Source organism: Enoplosus armatus, chromosome 20 (genome assembly GCF_043641665.1).
Source record: "Enoplosus armatus isolate fEnoArm2 chromosome 20, fEnoArm2.hap1, whole genome shotgun sequence".
Classification (NCBI taxonomy): Eukaryota; Metazoa; Chordata; class Actinopteri; order Centrarchiformes; family Enoplosidae; genus Enoplosus; species Enoplosus armatus.
The window spans coordinates 8,173,705-8,186,140 of record NC_092199.1 but is presented as its reverse complement, the minus strand read 5'-3'; the positions used below and the strand labels follow the sequence as shown (position 1 = coordinate 8,186,140).

General features: G+C 40.8%; 1 protein-coding gene across 2 annotated transcripts in view; it reads left to right on the top strand.

The window, feature by feature from the left end:
- LOC139303209 (adenosine kinase-like) overlaps positions 1-12,017 on the top strand; it is a 99,537-nt gene extending 87,520 nt beyond the window's left edge. For both annotated transcript variants that reach the window (XM_070926945.1, XM_070926946.1), the window contains exons 9-11: positions 3,383-3,497; positions 10,430-10,516; positions 10,832-12,017. In XM_070926945.1, the coding sequence (XP_070783046.1) occupies positions 3,383-3,497; positions 10,430-10,516; positions 10,832-10,956 (327 nt within the window). In that variant the 3' untranslated portion in view covers positions 10,957-12,017. The remainder of the gene's footprint in view (positions 1-3,382; positions 3,498-10,429; positions 10,517-10,831) is intronic.
- The last annotated feature ends 419 nt before the right edge of the window (positions 12,018-12,436 follow it).

The window sequence follows — 12,436 nt, the reverse complement described above, 5'->3', positions numbered from 1 at the left end:
TTTTGAAAAGCCTCTTGGGAAGCTGAGAAGTTGGGCATGGTTTCAAGCCTTTCTCTGCAGGCTTGGGGCTCATCAGGTTGCCTGGTTAAAAAGCCTCCTCATTATCTTCATTGCACTCAGGGATGATACTGTATGTCTTCCCTTCACTGCTTTACACTGAATCACACTGTAGTCTTTTAATAACCAAATTACAGCCACCTGTGGTTTTAGATTATGGAAATGTAAATTACAGTGCTTGTTACCCCATAGAATGTACACTATGTGTTTCAAAGTGGGGCTGCCTCTTAAGTGTAAAATGAATCGGTCTAAATTTTGCTTGTATTTTGCATATTCCTCGCGCTGCTTTTTAAATATGAAATCAAAACAACAAATAGCCTGGTGTGTGTGTGTGTGTGTGTGTGTGTGAGTTTTTCAAATGGGCTCAGGTATTTTAAGTGCCTTCTCTCTTTCAAAGGTAGAGCTGCCTTGAATATGGCTCTGCACTGTGTGAATAATTGTCATCCAGAATCACTAACGGTGTGATCAACGTGACTGGAATAGAAATGCAATCCTGATGGCAGTGACAGGTTTAAGAGAGGAGAAGGGATGAAGGCAGGAAAAGAGGGAGGGGGTGGTGCAGGGGGGTGGCTAGTAGTGATGGAGGGGGGCCTCACATGGAAAAAAAATACACAAAGGGCAAAGTGTAGACTCTCCTAGTAGTTACAATTCTTTGACATTTTCCATGTCAACCTGATTTGCCAGAACACTCTGCGAAATTGCATTGGATGAATGTGATTTCTTCGATAAAATCAGTGGTGTGTACTCTACTTACTGCATTTCTAGATGGTTCGCAGTTGTCTTTTTTTTTTTTCTTGTCACTTTCTGATGACAATTTGACTGTCTTTGACTGAGTCTTCAAAATATTAATAAATATATATGCAGTATACAGTAGCAGAAAATAACAGTTGCATTGTTACAGCAGTATTATTGGAGGAAGTTTGTCATTCACACATACACAATGCAGTATAATATATATTATGAGTATGAGCAGAACAACCCTGCTATAATCAGTATAATAAGGATATTTTTCCAACCCTAATGTACAATATGTGAAGTGTGTGGAAAGTCACATACTATAATCAAAAATCACAAGCTTCAAGATTCATTATCTTTAGTTTGACAAAAGACTCCACTTCCTGCCAGACATACCCTGTGGCTTTCATCAGCAGAGGGAGTTTGCTCAGTTGTCACGGAGATTGTTTGTTTGGTCTCTTGCGTCAGATCCGACCACCTGTTATCATGTGACCGACATTACGTAAAACCAAATGAACCGTCTCCATGACAACCGAGCAAACTCCATCCTCTGATGGAGGTCACGAGATGTGGTTGAAAGCTCCGGACAAATTTCCAGTAAGTGGATCTTGTTAAATTCAATGAATTCTCCTCCATTAATTGGTGTAATTAATTAGACATTATAATGTGATTCTACTAGCCAATAAACAAAAACTGAGAATTATCATCCAGTTTGTAGCACAGAAAATACTTTGTTTTATTCTAGTTGTTCTGTCCAATTTACACTAAACATCTGAAAAACAACAAAGTGGTAACTGCAGTCAGAAACCCCATGTACAAGTTTGATTCTTTTAAGGCCAGTGAAGTTAATTTAAACTCCATTTAATTAGTCAGTGTGGCACTTCATTTTATTATATTTATTATTCTATAATTGGGTGTTGCTGTAGTTGCTGCCCAGTTGTGAATATCTTGCCCAAAAACGCTGCATGATGCATTTTTAATGAATTCTGAAACACTGTTATCACATTATGGGTGACTAACAAAAAAGACTTCTTCAGTGTAAATACAAGATAAAAAAGCTTCTCCTCTCCAAAACAGCAATCAGCAGATCTGAACACAGTCGCCTGATTGTGATCTGTTTCCTTTAAATGCTCAAAGAACTATCTGCATCGCAGCTCTAATTGAATCTTTCCCTGGCTGTGTTTTCTCAAACTGCCTGCAGTGGAGATGATCACTTTCTCGCTGGCTTCAACACAGAAACACAATTTAGCACCACTGTAAAGCTTTTATATTTCACGGTTTGTTGATTCATGTCAATTGCCGTACAATCGTAAATATTGCCATTCGTCAGCTGTAAACTAAATTGACCAAATCATTTGTCAATTCATTTGTTATGTACTTACGTTATTTTTCTGCATTTTGTTTGCCGTAGGAATTTAAGTCAGGTAAGTGTTTCTGCCAGGAAAAAAGTTTGTCTGTGTTTGTGATAATGTGTGTTTATGTGAGTGTAGCTTGCCCTGCTCAACAGCCATGATGCTTACCCCACCACCTCTGGCCCTTAGAACCTTTTAGCTCCTGAACCTGAGTAGAGCGCCTTTTTTATGTCGGCGAACATAAAACCGAAGGGTGACAATGTGCCGAAGCCTTGTGCGGTTGTCTGGAGGAGTGCTTGTGGTTACATCCAGTCACAGTGACAAATTGCCTTTTTTTTTCACCATCGCCTGCTAACAGCCTCTGTATTAACCTCACCATTAGCACTTACTTAGAGTGTTACACCCATTTTTCCTCGGCCCAGGGTCTCCCCGGACCTCTCAGGGCTGATTAAAGGACATTTGGGAAGCATTTAGAGGTGTAAAAGCTCATTGGTTTGAGTGAGCCAGTGTGGCTGGTGGTATTGGAGCCTATCTCTCTGATTACTCCCATAACCACAGTATTTGCTCGCCCTGAAGGTGCTTGAGTGTTAGCTTTGATACAGATGCTAAAGGCGTCTTCGACCCTTAATGCTAGCTCCTCAGTGTGCTGTATTATGGAAAAGCAGAGTCCACCCCACTGCGAGACGGCGATAAAGACATTCCACCTGCTCATAGTACATCATGATGAGTTAATAATAAAGTAGCACTGACAGGTGTGGGTTTTTTTATCCCTCTCATGATCAAAGGCAAGCACTCCGGAGAGTTCTGTCGTCTCCAGGCGAGAATATCCATTCTGTGCAGATGCTGAGGAGAGATGGCCTGTTTTAGGAAGAGAATGATACAGTACACGCACCAGCTATCCCTTCAGCTCGCTGAAGTAGCTTTATCTGACAACAGCATATCTTCACACGCTTATTTTCATCTCACTTAGGGAATATGACATTCTAATATTTTACAGCTCTCCTGTAACTGCATGGAAACATCATCGAGCGCTCCTATTGATCTTTTTTCTGAAAACGGTTTCACAGCCCATCTGGTTTCATTATCACTTGATCCATCTGCCAGGATTGGAGAAATCTGACCTCTCTCAGCCACACTTGTGATCTTTGATTAACTCCTCAGAAATTGCTCTTCATGATGCATTCATTCAACTTAACATACTCACCCAGCGGTCTGGTGTTTTGGGGTTTTTTTTACAGACAGATGACATTGCGGAGATTGCGAAGAAGACCCAAAACCTCCCCAAGGAGAACACGAAGAGGCAGCGAGTGGTGGTCTTCACCCAGGGCAAAGACGACACTGTTGCGACTGTTGGTAGGCCATTTTGTTTCCCTTTTTTTTGTCTGCTTATCTGCACATATTTCCACTTAAGTACCACCAGAAGCCGTCCCAACTTTGGCCCCTTTTGGCCATCTTTACCCTTCACTTAAACCTCATATCTTAAAACGGCAGAATGCAGCCTTAAATAGATGGTAGATCACCGACTGAAGAGAGCAGAATGCTATCAGTAATTTCTTTGAAGTTAACCTGCAATATTGACACCAGATGTTAAAAAAAAAAAAAAGAATGCTTGCACTACATTCTGTCATTTCAGAGCATAAAAGAAGTGTGGGGGATGCAGAGAGCAGGCATTGATTTGTGAAGTACTTCTAACTTTGTCTTGGATAGACTCCAGGCCAGTCCTCAGCAATTTTTAATGCTTCAACTCTTACATCCTGCCCTTTCCCCCCCCTGCAAAATGCTGGCAGAGTGACCTTGAGGAGAGGGTTGACAGTGTTGGTCCTTAAATCAATCCAATTTCCTTTTGATTCAGGGCATATTTGTTAGTGGGACATTAAAAGGCAGTGTCATCATAACTGAGCCGGGGTTGCAGGTTTAAGCGGTGTGTGGAGAGACGATAGTTTCCGATTACTGCTGGGAGCCTTTGCCTTTGTTTGGAGCCACAGGGCGTCTCTCCTCGTTGCCCTTGCAGTTCAGACTAGTCGTGCACGGGGAGAGATGGCCTCAGGTAAAGACTCCAGCATATCACTCATCACTGGGGACTGCAGAGAAGCACAGCTACAGCAGGACGGTTAGCACTGCAGGACACTCTTCACATGTGTCCAGTGTCCTCAGTACCATACCGCTGGCAAGAGTATTTACGAGCTGAAGCTTTGTACAGTATGTCACTGATGGCATTATTAAACAATCAATAATTAAACGTGTCTATTCTGTATTTTTTTGTGTGTAAACTGTGCCGCCATTTTTGCCAGGACTGTGTCGAGACTGTCTTGGTATAATAAAGGTTAAAGTGGCTGTGATCAATATTTTTATATTAACAATTGATAAAATAACTGTAATTTGAAAGATGACGCTTTTAGCGATGAACCCACCGAATTATTACCCGACTCTGCAGTCCTCCCCAGCTCTGCAAAGGTTTTTAGCTTCTTTTTTTGGTTTTATGGCGCATGACTTTACTGTTTTGGTTCATTCTCATCAGTGTTGTTTACGGCCGCAGCAGGCAGCTGTTTTCAACGATAAAGCTCTGATAAACCCACTATATACTGCCTGCCCAACAAACAGCAGACAGACGACGTTAGCAACCACATGGTAAAGCGTTTAGCAGCTAAAGAGCCGGATATATCCCTCAGCAGTGGGCGGAGAACAAAAACAGAGCTAAAAGGAGAGTGAATATTGGACATAAACCCAACTCTAAATGAATGCTAATGTTGCTTCATATCTAAGATATCTGGTGGATGGTATCTTCTCTGTGCTTAGTTGTAAAACTGCATGATATGGTTCAAGTTGATATCACAACATTAATAAGAATATTTTTGGAATAACAATATATGTCACGATGTGCCAAATGTATGCAAAATAACACATAAAAAAGTCTAATTGATGTTGAGTGCAGTGAACTGCCTTCCACTCCTAAGGGCAATACGAACTGGCCGCATACATTTTCAAAGTAGAATACCTGGAAGTGCATTTCCTTTCATGAGAATTTGAAATGAAATCTTTAAGCAGAAGCCCGTCAGTTAAAAAGAACAAGAATCCATCCATTGTGCTGGAGGTGATGGATAATTCCTGGCTGCGTCTCTCATTGCTCCTGCATGAAGGCAGAGCTGCGCGCCGCTGTGAACTTTATATAAAATACATGATGAATGCAGGCGGGATGAAAGACAATGTGTTTCAGATGTCATCTACAAAGGCAAACATGATAAATGTCATTGACTGTGCTATCATTGCAGTGGAGCAGTTACAGTAGTCTCGGTAGCAGCAGAATTGGTGTGTGTGTGTGCGTGTGAGAACATCGCTATTCATGCCAGCCAAATAAATGTCAATGTAAAAAGAGAATTAAAGATTTTCATTTCCCAGAGGCGGCGCTCTAATAAACTTGATCTCTCATTTTGTTTGCAATTTGTCCTCCTGTCAGGATTTGATCATTTGCCAGCCTCTGCATGTCATGTTAAACCATTTTATAGTGATTAAGGATGGGAGAATGCCTTCCCCCGTGGTATAATTCTCCAAAAAGAGATGTCAATTTGTTATTGTTTTTTTTTCCCTGCCCTTCATTTGGAGCCTTTCATCACACCACCGCTTCAGACGTGCCTTTTAAGAGCTTGGAGCAGGGGAAATGGCCCTTTATTTAGCTGCCACTGACACTGCTGAACTACACTGGGCTTTTGCTTATACACCCATTAAAGCAGTAATTAAGATCATTGTGCCCTGAACCGTAACGGTGAGGAGATCTAATAAACGATCATTCAGCGGGGGTCGCTGCTCTAATCGCTGATAAGGATTTGATAAAGCCTGACTCGGCTCCTCTGTGAGGTTTAGGGCTCTCAAGGGGGCCAAGCAGGCAGATTTCAACTCCGGAAAAAAAAGGGACCTGATCTATACATGTTAATCACATGAGGTAGACTGAGGAGGGAATACTGACTACAAGGCAAAAGGCTCTTTTCTCTCAGGTTTTGTCATTCTCTCCAAAGGTACAATAGCTTAAACGTTGCAGAATAATTGAAAGATCTACTTTTAAGACGTCTTAATAGCGTGTAAAAAGCGGGATGTTTATGTTCTTTACTTCACGATAGACTAAATCAATTAACATCCTGCGCTATGAGGAAGGCCCACCTCTCTTCTCCCTTGGCATCTCACGTTGAAGTGTTTTCTTTCATGTCTCCCTGAAAGGATATTGGTTGGCGATGATCTTTTGCCTGTGGTTACAGTAATTACAGGCATATGTATATTTTTTTTCTAACTCAATTGTGAACAAAGATGCTGGTTATGATTGGGGAACAGATTGAATGTCAACTCGCTCCTAACCTGTCGCGTTTGCCAAGAAAGCGGTAACGTTGTTTTCCTCTCCGAGGCTCAGAGTTTGGCTGAAACGCAACAGGAAACATTCCAGAAGAAGTATTCTCGGGGAAGTTTTCTCACATGAAGATGTTGTACTTAAACTCTACTTTAGCTCCTGCCTTTTAGCTAAATAGTCATGTGTAATTCCCAGTCACTTAGTGGCTCGGTATTTAAAATGGTGCATTAATTGTCTTACTTGTGTAGATGATACAGTGTGACAGGATCAAAGTTAATTTTAATGACCCGCCAACTATTTGATCTACCTGCTTTCTGTCAAAGCAACAATAGTGAGTGCTGGAACACAACCAAGGGAAGCGTGTAATAATTTCAGAGTCAGAACAGCGCTCCATATGCTCATTTTCCAATAAAGCCGAGATCGTCTTATTTGCATGTACAGTTTTTTTTAAAGGAGAGCATTTTCTCAGTCAGTGTTGTGCTGTGAATTGGCATTGTTAAAAAGAATAGCCAATAATAAAGGACTTAATTGATACTCATTTCAAAGAGACGCCTGTTGAAAGAATTTCTTAAGTTTAATCACCACCATTCAAGAGTTGTAATGAGGAAATTATGAAGAGTGAATTAACACACAATTATAGCTTATTCGAAAGAAGTATTTGAATTCCTTTGATTTTTTTTCTCTGTTGCAGGTTACCTGTCAAAGCACAGCCATACTACTCTCCCACGTATTCACCGGCAATCTGCTGCTTCACTCATTTTGTCAAACCAACTCTAGGAACAAGAGTATGTTAGTGTTTAAAAAAAGAAGCACAGCAGAGTTTTACTGATTGAAAATAATGTTGCCGATCTCATTACAGCGAAATGTGAAGTGAGTTCAGCAAAGTGATGTTTTCAGACGTTGTACAAGCCAGTAACAACAGAGTCAGAGTATTTTGGCAGGAGTGTTTTTTTTTTTTATTCTCATTTTTGCCAATTGGATCTTTGTTACAAACGACTGGGGAATTGTTGGACTGTAACCCGAGTTAACATGTCAGTCAAATTTAATAATTTGCATCGATGAGGTTATGTGAACTCTCCCCTAGCAGCAGAGTGCAAACTTTGACTGTGATGATAGAAGGAAGAGAAATGTTGGATGTCCTTCAAGAAACAGTGCTCAGAAAGTTCTGTAAATGCCATCAACAACATTATGCCGCCCACATTGAGCCGATCAGTCAGAAATGTTAAAGAGCATGTCTCTTCGGTACTGAAATTCAAATTCACATGTTCACAAAATGTCTGTATTGTCATTTTCAAAAAGGACCAAAGTATCAAGGTACAGACAGTTAAATGTACCTGAGTAGTGTCATTGTGATTTGTCGACAAAATCCTAACCCTTTGCATTAGCTTTTCAAGTAAAATTGCAGCATATTTTGTGACCATCTTTGTGTTATTTTGTAATAAATTGCAGTGATAGGGGGCCTAAGGATAGAGGGTGTTGCATGTCGGACAAATTGTAAAGCCCTCTTAGATATATTTGTGATTTGGGATATATAGATAAAGTTGACTTGATATTTAAACAACACTAAGAGTCTACAGCCATGCTCGTGGCTCTGTGAGGCTGTACTTAGGCACAGCGGTACTACTTAAAGTAAATGCTAACATCAGCATGCTAACATGCTCACAATAACATTGCTAACATGATATTTAGCAGGAAATGTTGACCTTGTTCAGTGTGTTAGCATGCTAACATTTGCTAATTAGCACTAAACACAAAGTACAGCTGAGGCTGATGGGAATGGAACTAGTTTTGTCTAGACAAGGCCAACAGACCGACATTGCCAAGATGGCGATTTCCTGGAAGGACCGGTTGAGTGAAATAAGAGGAAAAAAACAAACATAAAATCCAAAGTGCTAATAAGACACAGCAGAGGAAAAAAAGAACAGCCCAGTGCATGTTAAAGTACAATCAATTCCCAGTGTATTCAAAGGATCCAGATCCAGAACTGTTAATTGCCACAACATAGCAATAGGTCTAACAAATTCAAAGATTTCTGACACCTCTGGATGTCGTGTTATCACAAAGACAAAGAGCGTCGCTTCATGTGAGAGGTTACCTGGTTGCAAACTAATAAGACCCGACTCCTCCTCTACCACCCACACTGGAGAGAGTAACCGTTTGTTTCAACTACTGTGAACACAGTTATTTATATTTGATTTCTTGGGTCTAATGAACTGCAGAACCTGTGCTGAACAAGTGCAGCAGCTTCAAATTTTAAAGCATCCGGTTTTATCCGCCTCAAAGTCCGTCGCACAAGCACGACCACATCTAATGACTTGAGTTTCTCGACTGTGGAATAACTGACAAACAGTAATTTATTGTTAGCACATTTTCCTTTACACTTAATCGTTTCAACAGGGAGGAGGATTCTCCAGCTTCATCTGTGGCATTAATTAAGCAAAGTCGTTATGCTACTAATTACCCGATCCTAAAAGGATTCTTGTCTTATTATAATTTATTATCAAAGTGACAATCACCTGCTTTCCTTTAAAAGAGGAAATGTGTCATTATGAAAACACACTCTAACTCTTTATCTGATAAATGTTTGGTACCTGACCTGTAATACAGTCACAGTTGGCACTGTAAGATGTCATTTTTCAACCACAACTTGATGGAGTTTCTCTCACAGTTGGTGTATTACAGTCATTTCCTTGACATCATGTGTTGAGCATATGCTCCGCTGCGAGTTGTGTATCTTTTGCCCTGTAGGACAATGGCAGAAATGTATTCAGAAATGAATAAGGTGGGGTGTCTTATCTGCAGCGCAGATATTCTGTGAGCCATTGTTAGATTAGCAGGGAGCCTCATTAAACAACTTTTTTGTAGTTTTTTTTCTCATGTTCTCCTTAAACTCCAACCTTTTTTTCTCAATAAGAGGTCTGTCAGCCTCCTCGTGTTCCTTTTATCCACATGTCAGTCTTTTGTCTCCTGCACCTTTTTGAAGGTTCACGTCGGCACCAGAGCCCTCGGATTGTTTGAAGATTGTGTGTGTGGTTTAGATTGTTCTGACATAAGTTGCTGATTTAATGTCACTCTACACCTCTAGACTTTGTCATCTGGTAGATTTTTGTTCCCCCCCCCCCCCACCCCCCGCCTCTCCTTTAAACTGGAAGTCTCTTTGAAGTGCATATGCTACTGATAATTGAAGCAATATAATCCACTGAAGATAATAAAGAGACCCTCATTTATTGGGTTCTGTTTTGAACTGAAAGGACTTACAGTAACTGTTCTTGCATTGTTTTTAATTTATCAGAGCACTCACCTAAAGCGTTAGAGATGTTGAGAGTTTTTGCATTTGATCATCTGTTGCTTTTGGAGCATTTATTCAAGCCACTGCAGCACATTGCAGTATTTTATTTACAGAAGTTGTCCCTTAGTTTAACGTCTAATTATAACCTAGTTATTTGTGCTGAAACGATAGTTCAATAAGCCATTTGTCCATTTATCTAGCAAAAATGGCAAACATTCACTGACTACAGCTTCTCAAATGCTAGGATTTGCTGATATTCTCTGTTTTAAATCTTTGTAAACTAAATATGTTTGGATTTTGGACTGTTAGTCAAACTATAGGCATGCTAGCAACTCTGTAAGGCTGCTTTGAGCTAAATGATAATGCTAATGGATTGCTAATGGCAATCCTTGATGACTAGCTTTGAGCTGTTACTCAACAATAATTATGTAGTACACACTGTATGTACTGTGAGTCATTATCCTCCATTTTACGTGTCATGAAGTAGCCAAAAACTAGCATGCTGAAGTGCTAAAATGAAATGACCAACTACTCCCAATTAAAACAAAGCCTTGCTGTGTGAAATGACCTTTTTTTTATATATCAAGTTACAGTCAAAGAAGTAATACACCAAAACACTGGTGTTCAACTTTAATTAACAGCCCTCCTGTGTCTTGACCACAGGTGAGAGGGCGACCATGTTCCCTGTTTTGGACATCGACCAGAACGATATTGTGGACACGAACGGAGCGGGAGACGCCTTTGTGGGAGGTACGGCATGAAAATCATCTTCCACACAGCTTGATTTCTGTGTGCATTCCCAATTAACCTTTGATACCGACCAACTATGCAACACAGTAATGTCTCCAGATTATATCAACGTGACATTTCGCCTGCTGTTTTTACTCTGTATGAGCTTATCATAGCACCACATAAAACAGTCACCATTTGGGGTCCTGTTGAGGATGAAGCAGCATTGTCCCTTTTTTCCAGAAATCCATTAGTACCTGGCTCACATTACTGCTCCCCATCATTTTGGAGCTGATGCATGGTTACAGGTTGACCTCTGCTCTTCTGTCTGCCCAGGATTCCTCTCTGCGTTGGTCCAAGAGCATGCGTTGGAGGAGTGTATCCGGGCCGGACACTACGCCGCCAACGTCATCATCAGACGGGTCGGATGCACCTTCCCAGAGAAGCCAGACTTTCACTGATGCATCCAAGCACTGCATATTTGTCTTTTCCACAAGATACTTGTATATGTATGCTTCAGGATATTATGTACATTTTTTTCTATTTACAGTAACTGCCTGCATGGGACTAAGTGCTGCAGCTTGAATATTTCATCAAGCTCGAATAAGCAACTCCGATGTTTTAATACAACTCAAACAATGTACTAGTATCAAATATTGGAATGGTATGGCTGTGGTTAAAGGAGCATTCCACCGAAAATCTGTCTTTTAAGTATCAAAAACTGAACGCCTGTAGGCCTGGAAAAAAGTGTCAAAGTGTATCACCACATCTGTAGGAACGTATCCGCCATTGATCCATATGTTTTGTATGTTTCAAACACTCAGGATCAACACAACAGAGCTAAACACCAGGGTCACCTCCACTTTGCTCTGAAGCTGTGCCACATTCAGTGATTTATTTGGACCATACTGATGAAATGTATCGGTGGTGGAGAAGTGCTTTATCCTGCAGGATAGGTCTGAAGAGTTTCTATGGACTATGAAAAGTTAATTGTTTGCTCCCTCATGATGGACAATTCACTGAAGTTACAATTCTAATAGTGACCCAGAGTCATGGCCCGAAAAAAATAAATTCATTTAAACCTCCATAGAAACTTCTCAAACCATTCCTGCTGCATAATCCACTTCTCCGCCGTTGATCCGCATTGTTGAATATTTTCCAAACAGTTATAGCTTTGCCAATTAATTGCTAATTACACTACTTCCATTGGAGCTTCTGAGCTGGCACTAGTGTGGCACAGAAGTGGTGTGTTTAGTAGTGTAAACTACGAGTGCCATTTTTCACAAAGCAGAAAGCTAATAACTTTTCAGAGCCTTTTTTCAAGGCTGCAGGGGGGTGAGTATTGTGATGTTTTCAGCTGAGTACTCCTTTAATATTCAGCTATCATTTATGGATGGATAGATGGAGAGCCATTATAGGTGGCTTTCCACTTCCCTAAGTGACAGTTTTAAGGAGACAAAGCTGGAAAGAACATTTTTTGTTTTTACACAAATAAAACAATATCAGACTCATCCTACCAAAAGTCAGTTTCGACATATAAGATTTGTTTTACCAGCAGTTGAAGTTTCTTTAAATACAAAATGCAAAAACAACATTATAACACACAGGGTTTGTGTATTTCCCCATTATTTAATCAGCCAGAGGCTCCCTCATGCTAATCACTTTTGGACAGCTCAACACCCTCCATTATGAAGGGGACTGGGAGGGGACCAGGACCAGCCTGGTGTCCTGGCTCAGCTCAGTCAGCCCCACTCATGCCTGTTGGGTCCTAACTGGACTCTCGGGGGTCTGGAGCCACACTGCAGGGCTACAGGAGATCATTTTTCTCAGTTAAGGGATTAGCGGTTGCTCTTCTTGGCGATCATTAGAGAAGCCTGAAAATTAGGCTGATCCTTCGTACCCAGCTGTGCTGTCGCTTGGGGTTGGAGACTAGGATCAGAG